Source organism: Elephas maximus, chromosome 9 (assembly GCF_024166365.1).
Source record: "Elephas maximus indicus isolate mEleMax1 chromosome 9, mEleMax1 primary haplotype, whole genome shotgun sequence".
NCBI lineage: Eukaryota > Metazoa > Chordata > Mammalia > Proboscidea > Elephantidae > Elephas > Elephas maximus.
In genome coordinates, this window is record NC_064827.1 from 101,586,859 (window position 1) to 101,601,553 (window position 14,695).

At 39.6% G+C, this 14,695-nt stretch overlaps 1 protein-coding gene across 1 annotated transcript in view; it reads right to left on the reverse strand.

Moving 5' to 3' along the window:
* Positions 1 to 6,458: 6,458 nt before the first annotated feature.
* The window catches only part of SLC28A3 (solute carrier family 28 member 3), a 75,333-nt gene continuing 67,096 nt past the window's right edge, over positions 6,459 to 14,695 (reverse strand). The window contains exons 16-19 of the mRNA XM_049896407.1: positions 11,489 to 11,570; positions 10,721 to 10,819; positions 10,368 to 10,488; positions 6,459 to 9,557 (exon numbers count right to left, since the gene is read on the reverse strand). Coding sequence (XP_049752364.1) covers positions 9,449 to 9,557; positions 10,368 to 10,488; positions 10,721 to 10,819; positions 11,489 to 11,570 — 411 coding nt within the window. The 3' untranslated portion in view covers positions 6,459 to 9,448. The remainder of the gene's footprint in view (positions 9,558 to 10,367; positions 10,489 to 10,720; positions 10,820 to 11,488; positions 11,571 to 14,695) is intronic.

A 14,695-nucleotide genomic window follows, 5' to 3' on the forward strand; every position in this document is an offset into this window, starting at 1 on the left:
CTCCTGGACTATTTTTCAAACTGTCTTTGTGAATGTGATTCGCTCCCTTCCCCTAAGATTCGTACTTCTTATTTCCTGCTGGCCCAGCTGACAGCTCCAATTTACACACATCTGCCAACAATATGGTTAATGTCCCAGAATCCATTCTCCTCCATGCCCCCAACCCATTTCTGTCTTGCCTGTTGGTTCCCAACAGCTTTGCAACCAGGAAACTGCAGAGAGGAAGAATTGGGCCCTGGGACTGAAAGCCCCATTTCTAGGACATTTGAAAAGCCAAAGTCCACTTCAGCTTCCTCCTGTTGCTATGACACAGGTGACACTGCAGAGCTGCCAGCCTGGAAACTGACAGGATCGGTATGCACTGGTTGCCATGCTGAGGAGAGAACTTCAGATGCTTCCTCTATGCCCATTGGTACCTGGCTTTTCAGGTGGCCAGAGCTGCCAGAGAGTACTAAGAGCCCCTCATTAAGTCGTTAACATTTTGTCTCCATTCAGTTGCATGCAATGGGTCTGAGGGCCTTGCTTCAAGAAAGAGATTGGTAAGGAGGAGGAGAACAACTGGACCTTTTAGCAACCTGGAAAATAAAGTATTTGAAGCAAACCCTGTATTTTTTTCAAATAACTTGTCCATGCTCTTTTTCAAAGGGGAGTTTAATTAACTCCTTTATGAAATATTCAGTTCTACTTTGCCCTATAGGGTCGCTATGAACTTCAATCTCACCCAAACAGAACACAAAACAAAGTCCTCTTTATCCCTCAGAGAGGGTTGCTGAGCCTTTTTTAATTTTTCCTTTCATCTAAATTAACTTCCGAATTCACTTGGACCAACCCAAACCAAACCAGTTGTCGTTGAGTCAATTCTAACTCATGGTGATCCCATGTGTGTCAGAGTAGAACAGTGATCCATAGGGTTTTCAATGGCTGATTTTCCAAAAGTAGATAGCCTGGCTTTTCTTCTGAGATGCCTCTGGGTGGGTTTGACCCAGCAATCTGTTAGTTAGTAGCCAAGTACTTAACCATCTGAGCCAATTCTCAGAGCTTTATTACACTGGTCTAGTTGTTACCTTTCCAAGGGTTCCCAACTACCTTTTCATTTACATTTTGAATTCGTAAACAAATGATTTTGCCCACAAATGGAATCTCCAATTAGGATCAGCTTCATATGAAACTGTGTAGCAAATGGGAAAATGAGGGAATTAGAGAACATCATTAATAACAACTGAAAATAACGTTTTAATCAATTCTGTTTCTTTCCTCTGAGAAGTTACTATCTCTTCCACTTAGGGAATACAAAATTTTTGCTGCCACTAGCAACAACCTCAATAGCACGCATAATTATAGTAATAATGATAATAAAAATGTCAGCCAACATTTGGGTAGACATTTTTCATTACAAAACACTTTTATTTGCATTATGGTCTCCTCAGATCCTCAAACCTGCCTTGTGTGTGCTGTAGGGTAGGTGTTTTTTATTTTATTTCAAAACCTCAGAGAAGAGGGGTTAAGGGTGGTACTCTGGAGTCAAACTATTTAGATGTGGGTCTCAGTTTACCATTTACTATCTAAGTAACCTTGGACAAGTCATTTAACATTTCTGAACCTCAATACATCTGCAGAGTGAGCATAAAAATAGTATCCACCACTGAAAGATGTTGTCATGATTACATGTGACAACATCCCTATCAGTTACTGTCCAGTTGACTGGGACTCATGGTGGCCCCATGTGTGTCAGAGTAGAACTGTGCTCTGTAGGGTTTTCAATGCACTTCTTCAGCCAAGCACACTAACCATTTGCCCCACCCAGGAACTCCAGTAACACCCCTAAAATGCTATACTCCAATCCCACTGCCATTGAATTGATTAGGACTCGTAGCGACCCTATAGGGTTTCCAAGGCTGTAAACCTCTACCGAAGTAGACTGCCGCATCTTTCTCCCGCAGAGCTGCAAGAGGTTTTGAACCGCTGACCTTTCTACGTTAGCAGTCGGTTGTTTTAACCACTGTACCACTAGGACTCCTTAAAACCCTATAACTATTAGTGATTATGGATGAGGACACTGAAGACCAGAGGAGTTAGGTGGTTTTCCCAAGGGTGAACAGTTTAATCTGCAAAACAAGGAATAACCTGGCCTCTCAACTCCAAATCTGAGGCTTGCTTGAAACAAAAGTCGATTCGATAGCAGAATCAAGATCAGACGTGCCCAACACTTAACCTTTCTCTCACAAGTTCTTCATCTCTTCTCTCCCATCTTCTATGCTCTGGAGAGCAGCACTCTCAAGCTACAAAATGCTTTTTAGATTTCTTTTTTATAAATTAGTTTCCCTGCACTGTAACCTTATGAAGTCAAGTGCTAATATAACTTTTACTTTTATTGGAGACTTAGAAATGCCAAGCGATTTTTCTCAAAATGCAATACAGTGAAAATGCCATTATTTAGAGTGTTGAGTAGCCAACTAATCAGAGTTCTATTCAACCAAGAGTTACCTCATGGTGCTCTGACTTTCCTGTTATTCTTGTCTGAGACCTAGTCATCAATGATCTTCCAGTTTGTGGCCTGAAGCCAACAGTCTTGGAAATCTCTGTGCAGAACGACGTGTAAGTAAAGAGGTTCAGCAAGATTATGAGGGGGAAAAAGGACAATAAGGAGCAAACTGCCATGTGGGGTTAATTCACATTCCGACTTGGATTTCCTAAGCTTAAACAATTCTGAAATGCAAAAATATGAAACTGTGACAAATAGAAGTTTTTTTCAAAGACAAATATTGTACAAAAACTCAAAACAATCTCAATGCCCATCATCAGAAGAATGGATAAAAATTGTGGTATGTGCATATAATGAAATACTATTCAATAATCAAACTAGAACAAACGATTGGATAAAACACAAATGGTGTATGATGAATAAGAAAAGTCAGACACAAAAAAGCAAATACAGTATGATTCCATTTATAGCAACCATTTATCTGACTAATCTACGGAGAAAGAAAATCAGAATCATGCTTGCCTGGGGGCAGTATAGAGGGTGAGACTGAAAGGGAGGTAACTTTCTGAAATAATGGAAATGTTCTACATCTTGATTTGGGTGATAATCACATGGGTGTACACATTTGCCAAAACCCATCAGAGTGTACACGTAAAATCTATGTATTTACTGTATCTAAATTAGACCTCAAAGACATTCTTCTAAGGAATAACTTATTTAATTCTCACAAAAATATGAATGAAGAGATACTATGTTTATCTGCATTTTACGGATGGGAAAAATGAGGCACAGAGAAGTTATATAAATTTTCAGGATAATGGAGCTAGTGATTTGGGTTTTTTAGTCCATCTCCAGAGGCTCTGCTCTTAGCTACTGAATTGTATTTTCTCTCTTGCAAGAAGTATCAACCAATTTGTTCATCATTTTCTAGAAGAGCTTTTCCATATGTGATAGCAGAACAGTTATGTAAGCAAAGAGAATCTGGCTAAAAAAAAAAAAAAAGCTGTTTATGTTGGGTATGTTAGTCTCAACGTACTTACCACTATTAAATCGCTGTTACACTGCATATTATCAAGACCAGTCTTCCAAACTTTCTGTTTGCTAATCATTGTACAACAGTTAATGTGATAAGATAAGCAAAATCCTGTGCCTAATGTTGTCATGGAAGGAAAGTTGAAAGTGACTCAGGAATTGGGCTTGAATGAAGAACCATTTGCTCCTCTTTGATCATTATAACTTATTGTGGTGTTTATCACATATGGAGAAAAATTAACAGTGACACCAAAATGCTGTGGTTCACTATGGGGAATGAAATTAAAGTAAAAGGAAGATTTCCAATTGCTCGTTGAGACATGTACTTATTATTTGCAATTGTTATCATGAGTACTCAGTTTTGATGAGATTAAAAAAATTTTTAACATGTGATTCAATAAACTGTCCTCCTTATATGCAGTATTCATTCATTTATTTGTTCATTGAATAAACAAATATTTACTGAATGTCTGCTAGATGCCAGACACTAGGTGCTGGGGCTACACAGAACTATGAGTCTCGTGGTCAGACAGGCATGTGGGCAAATAATTATGGAAGGAGATAGGTAGCCTGTAGTTGAAGGGATTAAGATTACTCCAGGGAAGACTGTACCAACTCTGGTTTTAGCCATAACAATCCATCTGTTTGGTGGCTCCAGCTGATGGAGGGTGGGTGGGAAGAGGGGAAGTTTTTCTGAATGACTTAGTAGGGTTGTAGGGTCGCTAGGAGTTGGAATCAACTCTATGGCAGTGGGTTTGGTTGTTGTTAGGTGCTGTTGAGTTGCTTCTAACTCATAGAGACCCTATAGGACAGAGTAGAACTGCCCCATAGGGCGTCAAAGGAGCAGCTGGTGGATTTGAACTGCCAACCTTTTGGTTAGCAGCAAAGTTCTTTCTACAGTCTTCTTATTTTAGGAATATGACTGGAGGCACACCAAAACATGAAAGATATAGGCTTTGTGATTCTGTGTGTTAATATGACTTGTAAGACATCGGTTTTTTCCTCTTCCTGATTTCTCATAAGGAGCCTTGGTGGCACAATGGTTAAGCGCTCAGCTGCTAACTAAAAGGTTGACGATTTGAACCTATCAGCAGCTCTGAGGGAGAAATATGTGGCAATATGCTTCTGTAAAGATTACAGTCTTGGAAACCCTATGGGGGCAGTTGTACTCTGTCCTATAAGGTCGCTGTCAGTTGGAATCGACTCCACGGCAATGGGTTTGGTTTTTGGGTTTGTGTCATTTCCAGGGCCACAAAAAGAGTGGGTAAGTGTACACTTTTCTTCTGGCTTGAGCTTAAAACAAATTTTTTTCTTACGTCACAGGCTGTAAAAAGTGGCTTTTCTCAGGACCATATGGTTCACTAGCACCATATGGAGAACCTGTACCAGACATTTCTTCCTTGAGTCCTGTGCTCCTATCTAAGATGTGAACAACTGCCTCCTCCCCTCCCCCCGCCCACTCCAGTACATTCAGAGTAGTTTAAGCCTAGCAAGGCATACTGTGTCCCTGCTGGCCTTCAATACCTTCTTTATAAGCATGTCTGATTTTGGAATTGCTCTGTAATTGAAAGTCAGCCTTCACTGGGCAAGTCCACGTCTTAAGCTCTTCACAGTGCCCTACCAGCCTAATTAAACTACAGAAAGATAAGAGCAATTAGGTGGAAGCATTTACAAATGAATGCATGGTAGTAATCTGTGTAGTTACAAGGACCTTGTCACTCAGACCTAAATGTTTGAACATGTTGATTTTACCAATAGGTGGTAATTAAAAAATAAAGAAAACTCTCCCTATCCTATGACTCCAATTTATTCTTGGCTGAGACTCTAAGGCCTCTGCAGGGTCAGAGAAGTTGTTTATAGCCATAGGTTTCTGGTTTTAAGAAGAGAAACGCCATTTCTGTCCACTTCTCTTTTCTGGAAACCAATGGAAAACAAGAGAATAAGAAGAAATAAAGCAAACTTCATCTTTATTGAAATTAGAAAACATATCTGGAACCATAATACTGTATATAAAAAAAGGCTTTCAGAATATTAAAATTGTACCAATGTGAAGATAGATGCAGAAAGCGAGGAACTTAGAAATTCATGGGTGGCCTACACAGAGTACAGAAGTTCTGCAAAGTAGATATCATAGCCTTGACTTGAAACAAGATCGGAGTGTGTAGATTGACAGCAACATACATTCAGTGGCCTCAGACAACTGAGGAATCCTGTGGGAAACACACAGACACTCCATCTTTGCAGACAACAGGGTGGGGGGTGGAGGGTAAATGGGAGAGGGCAGATAGCCCTCCAGTTTGTCAGCTGAAGAGTAGTAAGGGCATCACCAAGCCTGAAGTGGTTTCCCCTGGAGGAGGGGCATTTCCAGCCAGCCCAGAGCCACCCACATTACAGGGTGTTAATGATAAAGTTTCTGGAGGCAATAAGCAAAAAGTGCCCACCAGCTCACTTGCCTGGCCTTTACCCTTACTATCCTTTCAGGTAATAAGGCACAGGAATAATACCCCTCCACAATTCAAAGATGGACAATATTAAAAAAGGAACCAACACAAGGCTTAACGTCAACATGTTGCATTTATAAAGGAATATCACACATACACGTAGAGGTAGATGAATAAAACATATCAGAAAGACTGTACTGCAAAGCAGGTGAAAATTAAGACAATACAGTTCTCCAAGAAGCAATATAGCAACATATATTAGTACCAAAAATGTACAGAGACTTCAAGGTACCTGGCAAATCATCGTACAGAACTGCCCTGTCCAATGTGGTAGTCATCAGTACTTGAAATGTGGCTTGTGTAACTGAGGGGCTAAATATTTAATTTCAATTAAAAAATTGATACTCAGCTATTGGAGAAACTTGGGTACGTGACTCTGCCTTTCAACTGTAAATTTTATAAAATCTAAATAAAGATTAGGCATTTCCAATGAAAATTTAGTGCCTGAATTTAGATATATACTAAGTGTAAAATATACACCAGATTTTTCAAAGACTTAGTTTGATAAAAAGAATGTAGAATATCTTATTGAAATGATAGTATTTTGGATATGAAGGGGTTAAACATATTATAAAGTATATTATTACTTTCCCTGGTTTATTATTATTATGTTTTTTTACATTTATTGTGGCTACTAAGAAATTTAAAATTACATGTGACTCACATTATATTTCTATAGGACAACAATTCTATAGATAATAAAAGCACTGTATGTAAAGACAGATGCCCAAGCACTGTCCACAGTAGAAACAAAACTGAAAACAAAATGAATGCTTGTCCATAGAGAAAGGATTAATACATTAGTACATAAGATGCCATAATCTATTATAATGTCTTTGAGAGGAATGAATTAAGGTTTTGCCAGTGAACTTGAAGAAATATTCACAAAGTGAGACTACAGAAGAAGAGTAAGCTTCACAGACATGTGAATAATCTCAGTTTTGTAAAACTACCATCTCAATCCTCAACAGGTGTTTATGGTGGTAAAAGATAATACGAACATGGAAAAAAGTACAGGACGTTACATATCAGGTTATAAACCTGGGCTATCTGCCTGGAGAAAGGGAGAAGAGAAAAGCAATTAGAAAGGAAATAAAAAGTCTAAGTCCCTTCCTCCCGTGCATGTGGATTATCTGATTTATGTAAAATTGTACCCCCCTCACAACACACAGTGAATGAGGGAGGGGAGGGTAGAGATAGAACTATATCTCATAACTTGTAGGAATGTCCAAGATACATTTCCAAGTGAAAAGAAGCAAGTTGAAAGTAATACATAAATAGATTTGTCATATCTGAATATAAACAACAACTCTCCCACATTCTTATGTATGTTTGTATAAGCAAGGGGAAAGTTGTGGACACTAGTCAATTAACATAGATAATCTCAGGGGTGTGGGACTGGAAGAAGAGCCAGAATGAACAAGGTAGAGATAAAAATGTTTAGATTTTAATGTATATGTATAATCTTCAGTTTTTATAACAAATGACTATTACTTTTCATAATCTGAAAAGCATCGAAAGAAGAAAACCTAATTAAAAAAACAGGGCAGTGATTATTAAGTTTTCCTTGAAATAAAGACAAAGAGCTCATATGAGAGCTACAAACATTCAAGGAATACTAGTCACAGACAGAATTTAAAAATTAGTTGGTCAGAAAGGCACACTAGAAGCAGTAAAGAGGTTCTCTTGTGAAGAACCAGGGATGTAGAAGACAGGCTCCAGAGTATTAGACAAATTGAATGAAAAAAAGCAGAGTTAAAAAGAATTAGAGAGATGGTAATAACAATAGCAGACAAACAAAGGAGAACCAACACACGCACAATTGACACCAGAACCCAGAGAACAGGGTAGAAAAGTAGACTTTATTTTAGGAAAATGTATTTATATTTTCCTAAAATAAAGTTTAAAGACTAAAAGAGAACATTGAGTTTCAAGAAAAATTGAAACATAATACTTAGAAATATCTTAGTGTATTGTACTTTAGAGATAAAGACTCCTTTGGGCATGGAGCCCCCTTCTTCACCACCACCATACCCTTACCAAAGATCAATCAACTATTTACACATGGATTAAAAAAAGAAATGTAAACAAAATAAATTGCTTAAGGTATTCCAAAAACTTTTTCACATTCAGAATCTCTTTCTTATGAATCACTTTTTGATTCAGAGACATTGATTATGTTTTCCCACATTATCTCCTTTATGCTATCAAGAGTTTTGATGATAAGCATTTCATTAAAGAGCACTCCAACATTGCCTCCAAAATTTTCTTTTGAGCTGCTGATACTCTTTAAGCAAGTTTAATGTTGATGCTTTCCTGGTCTTAAATTATCATGGCAGGTTTTCGGATCTCAATCAGGACCTATTTTTCTTCCTCAGGTGGTCTTTACATGACCTTTTGACTGAACCATTGAAGAGTACCCATTCCCCAGTCTTGTCACCAGGAATATAACCACATTTGGACATGCATAGACCATGATAGCTGTGCCGTATAACAGGCTGACTCCTTGAAGGGAGAAATGGCTATCACACACACTGTGCCTGATCATATTTTCTTCACAATATTCATTATCCTTCCCTGTAAGAAGATCATTTTTCCATGGCCATTGACATCATGCTTGTCATGTAACTTGCTTTCCCCCGTGGAATATTGTGGAAGTAATTGGTGCTACTTCCTAGCAGAAGCTTTCTTCTCCCTCTGTTGTAAGATCAGTATACCCAACATAGGGGCTGCTCCTTTAGCCTGGGTCCTGGATATGAAGACAACACAGAGTACAGCCCAAACTAACCCTCAGTAAGCACGTAATATGTGTGGAAAGTAAGCTTCAGATGTAAGCCACCAAAGTTTTTGGTTTGTTTGTTATTGCAGCATAATTTAGCATAAGCAGACTGATAGAACTCTCTAAATAGAAGGATTTAAAACCTGACTTCAGTATACTCTAAGAGCTCTACTGAAAGACTCTTGATTTCTGCAGGACTTCTTGAAGGCAGGTGATGAGTTTGTGACTGATGGTCTTCCTCATGTGAGATTAAAATTTAGCCTATTTCAGGTCATGTGAAAGCAGAGTCATCTCACCTGAGATGTGCATAAAAATGGCCGACTACTAAGATAGAAACTCAATCAACCCACTATGTGCCTGTGGCTGAGTCATAACCCATTTGTTAGGAGACTCCATTTATATCTGTATTTGGAAGAAATGCTCTGAAATTCCAAGGCTAGAAAACCTTGCTGGGATATCAAGGTAGTCCCAATACAGTAGGGATGCAGCGGAGATGATGCTGTAGATCTGAAGGATCCACTCCTGTTTTTCATCTTTCCTTCCAATTCAAGCCAATTCCATGATGGAGTTATCTATAGAGATTTATTTTTTCTCCCCAAAGCAAGAAAATTCAGCATCTGTGCTCAGATGTTTCACTGGAGAAAGAGGCTGAACTCAAAATGTATTAGAGACCCAACTGCAGTTAAATGTTGATGGATTCAACAATTTGCAGCAGCCCTTCAAAGAATACAGGCTGTGGTTTCCTCCTGGGATGACCTCAGTGCTGGTGAAAAATGGAATGAAGCAGTTAGTTGAGATCAGGAAAACAGTGGATAAAAGATGACACCAAAAATAACACAGGGCAAGAAACCAGCTTTCTCGCCCACATTCTAGTTAAGATGGGTTAAGGGACAGAGGGTTAAGGGAATTAATTTTGGTTCTCAAATCCTTGATGGTCTGAAAGATTTCCCCTCTTTCCTCCAAAATAAACAAAGGAAGCATTGAATCAACCCTAATAAAACACTTCCACATTAAGAAGGGTCAATGGGGTGGAATATATTGATTTTGAGCATAGAAACAGTACAGGGTTAAGAGTGGCCGATAGGAGTCGCTGGGGGGCTCTACATGCACTCCAGCTCATCACCATGTTTTCAGGACAGCCCGCATCGCTTGTTTTCCTTGAAAGGGAGACACTAGAGGGTAGTGGTTAATAGCATAAGTTCTGTGGGCAGAGAGACCTCAGTTTTGTATCTTAATTCTGCCTGCACTAATTTTGTGGCTTTGAATATGTGACGTAGCCTCCCTCAGCCTTGGTTTTATATAATGGAAAAATGTACTAATGCCTACCTTATGGTTGCAAAGTTTAAGTAAGATAATTCATACGAAGTGCCTGCCACACAGCCAGACACATATCAAAAGCTTGAGCAACACTAGATAAGTTAATATTATGGTTCCTAGTCTTAGGTGAAAAAAGTCAAAATGAAAAAATGCCACACTTTGTTTAAAAGTTATAAAAACATGTGGTTGGGATCCCTAGATCTGATTGGATTCTTAATAAAGGAGTATAAAGAGATTGTACTCAAGAATACATTACCTGTTGAATAGACTTTGGCAACAAGAAACCACTTCAGTTGTGTTTCTAGGTAAGCTGAAGTTGAAGGCATTCTCTAAAATGTCATGGCAGTTGATGTCAACAGGAGAGCCAGAGAGCATGCCTAGAAATGGGACAGAATGCCATTTATTTTATTAGTTAATGAACTCACTGGACTCTCCTTCTGTTCTTAGCTTCTCCACCATGCTCTACACATTTAGCTTTGCAAGAAGCTTACCAGCAGCCCTGAGTCTCAGCTTTCTGTGGCAGCATATGCATGTTGGAGGTGGTACCCACCTGAAAGCTGCCATACTGTGGCTACGTGGAGAAAGGACACAAAGGATGGGATACTGTACCTGCGATGCAGGCTGTCAGGAAGCAGGCGATGGTCCCCGCAATCAGAGCCCTTACTGCCCCTGAGGTGATGTCGTGCTTTCTGGAAGGAGCTATGGATGCTGGGGAACATGGGAGCAAGTGTGAGAGACTATTGATTAGGATTCCCTGCCTCTGGGATCTCAGGTCAGCTAAGAAATTCAAAGTTCAAGACCTTAGTGATGAGCTCCACATCCAGAGAGGTTTTCTGGTCTGGGAGATCCACACCTAAAGGCCCAGAGGCCTCCATTCTCCAAAGAAGAAACAAGTCCTAAGTTTTATCCAAAGGGCTCACAGTGTATTGAGAGCATGACAAGGAGATGGGTTGTAAGGACGGATCCCAAATATATGCAACTCATCCATCACCATCTCGACCTATGTCCACGGCAGGCATCACAGCGTTTTTTCCATTGAACTTCCAATGGACTTCAGAATCCTTCTCCCTGTGGCCAGTATAAATTCGTTGGGATTGGCATGCACAGTGAAACCCACATGTCATCCCGGGGCTGGGAGAGGCAGTTGCACATTTGAGCAAATTCTTCCTGAAATTCATCTGAACAATTCTTACCTCAAATTCAAGCTGAGGTTAGCTTGGGTGCCCAGAGGTGAACTAAATTGCAGCGCAGAGATAAAAATAGACCCAAAAGGATTAACTACTGTTATAGGGCCTTTTTTCCCTGACATGAAGTTACAGAGCAAGGTGGAGATCTGACGTGTGTTTACGTCAGATCTGTTGAACTTTTTTCACTTACTTAGTCCGCCGATCACTATTCCTAGGGAACCAAAGTTGGCAAAGCCACAGAGGGCATACGTGGCAATGGTCTCAGAACGAATCTGTAAGCAAGCATAAACACACAGACATATACAAAACCTGACCAAGCTTAGTAAACCTGACATCCTAATGGGCCTCATATTCTAACTACACAATCAATATTGACAAATAAATGCATGGTGTCAAATGCCCATTGCTTCCCAGGCTTTTCTCCATCTCCCCTTGAATTTTGGGAGAGGGTGTAATGGAGATGTGTGAATTCAGATAATGCTATACATAGGACTTGGTAGCCAAATCCTCTTTTTTCTGTTCAGTGATAACTTCTAATATTCAATTTGACCCAGTCACCTGTTAGAATGTGCCAGGTATTACACCAGTTGCTGGAGATACAAAATTCGTCCCAGAAAATATTCACATTACATTTATTTGACAAAGAACTTACCCAGAATGTATAATGAACTGCTATAACTCAGTAACAAGAAAACAAACACCCAATGAAAAGTGGATAATGAGATTTGGATACTTCACAAAAGATATGCCAATGGCTAGTAAGCACATGAAAACATGTTCAGCATCATTAACCACCATGGAAATGCACATCAAAACTACAATGAGATACCACTCTATACCCACTGGAATGACCAATTAAAAAAAAACCTGACAATATCAAATGTTGGTGAAGATGTGGAGCAACTGAAACTCATATACTTTACTGCTGGGAATATAAAATAATGCTGCTGCTTTGTAGAACAGCGTGGCAGGTTCATATCAAGTTAACATATATTGCCTATAAAAAAACCCAAAAACATGTTGCCGTCGAGTTAATTCTGACTCGTAGCAACACTATAAGACGAGTAGAACTGCTCCATAGAGTTTCCAAGGAGTCCCTGGTGGATTCAAGCTGCCAGCTTTTTGGTTAGCAGCTGTAGCACTTAACCACACCTATATGACCCAGAAATTCCACTTCTAGAAATTTGCCCAGGAGAAATAAAAACATTTGCCCACAAAAAGACTTGTACATAAATATACACAGCAGCTTTATTCCTAATAGCCCCAAACTGGAAACAACCCAAATGTCCACCAATTGCTGCTATTCATAAAATGGAATACTACTTTGTAATAAAAAGAAAAAAAGTACATGAAACATGGATGCTAAGTGATGCCATTTATATGAAATTCTGAAACAGGCAAAAGTAATTTACAATGAGTGAAAGCATAGCATGAGTTGCCTGGGATGGGGCTGGGGGAAGGTGTTGACTGCAAAGGAGCATGAGGGAAATTTTTTAGGGGTGATGGAAATGTTATATATTTTGGTTGAGGTGGTGGCTACACAGGTGATACGTCGATCAAAACTTTTTGAATGTCCTCCTAAAATGGGCTCTTTTAGTATGTAAAGTATACCTTGGTAAAAAGGATATAATTTAAAAGGAATTTTTTATTAGTAAAAAGAAAGCTTACAGATTTCAAAGAAGCTACCTCAAATTCCAGCCATGGTGTGTTTGCCTTTCTGTGTACCTCAAATCTGACTGTTACCACCCCACGGGAATATTAGAATGTCTACCTGGGAAGCAGAAGGGTGAACAGTTCTTTCACAGGACAATGAGGAGATGGAGGGAGGAGTTCACAAAAGTGTGAGCATGGCTGTTTGTCTCTATTCTGACAGTCAAAAGGCACTGCCCAGACCAGATAATTCCTTCTCAGGTTGAGGGACTCACTATAGGTGGCTTAGAAGATCCAGTGGGCTCACCAGAGGCACTCCCAACCTGGCAAAGGGCAATCATTTTCTTTCCCAATATACTAAAAAATCTGATTTGATTCAAAGAACAAAGCAGGCAAGCAGGGGGCCTCTCTACATTCAGAAGCAAGACTCAAATGGCTATGGTAAGTTTTTTGTTGATTGTAAGGCCCCTCTTCTTCTTCCTGGTTCTGGGAACTCCTTTGCTGATATTTTCAATCAGTGTGCATACAGCAGGCAGGAAGAAAACAATTTCAAGTATTTGTGTAGTTCACCATTCCTGGAAAAGCAATCGCTTCCCTCTCCTCATCCTTTGCTCTCTTGAGTGCTTTTCATTTTAGTTCAATTGGCTTCAAAAGCAGGCAAGCTTATTAAGAGACTGTGGGGAGAGAGATGGCACAGAGGGCTTGAGATTCTTCTTTGTGCCTTCTGAAGATCTACGCAGAAGGGCAGATATGGCCGTGTATGGTTTTATAACAACAAGAAGAGGAAGAGGAAGCTGGGATGATTCTGTAAGTGCACAAGATTGCATGCTACAAAGAGATGGACTGCCCTATAAAAATAATAATACATCCCACAGTTCTCCTTGCACAGAAGCAAAGACCCCATACGCACAAGGTCAGTCATTGTAGCACTACTTACGACAGCAAAGCATTGAGAACAATATTCATCAATGAGAGGATGGTTAAAATAAATTATGGCACATTCATAAAATAAAATACTCTGCCATAGGCACTGATATGGAAAGATATCCAAGACAGGCTATTACGTGAAAAGTGTGAGATGAAGCACAAAGGGCATAATATGCTCCAAAGAGAGGAGCTGGGTAGCAGAGAAAAGTGAAGATGACTTAATTTTCCTTCTATACCTCTTTGTACCTTTCTATACCACGGTATGTATTACATGTCAAAAACCAAGTAAATTATGTTTGTTCTAAGAAGGAAAGGATGGAGTAATAAAGGGCTCATTCCAGGTACTCCATATATTATGGATTGAATTGTGTCCCCCTCCAAAATATGAATTGAAGTCCTGGCCACTGTACTTGGGGTTGTGATCCTCTTTGGAGATAGGGTTTTTCCTTTGTTAATGAGGTCATACCAGAGTAGGGTGGGTCCTAAACCTAATCACTTTTGAGTTATAAAAAGAGCAGAGTAGACGCAGAGACACACAGGGAGAAGACAGATACCATGTGAGGATTGTCTACAAGCAAAGGAACGCCAAAGATTGCTGGCAGTCACCAGATACTAACAGAGATCCACAGGAGGAGTTAACACAACCGAGACCCTGATTTGGACTTTTAGCCTTCAGAGTCGTGAGAAAATAAATTTCTGTCCTTTAAAGCCACCCACTTTGTGGTATTTCTGTGACAGCAGCACTAGGAAATTAAGCCATCATGCTACATAGATATTCTGACCTCAGGTGGTTTTAGATGGAGGTCAGCAATGGGCCTAA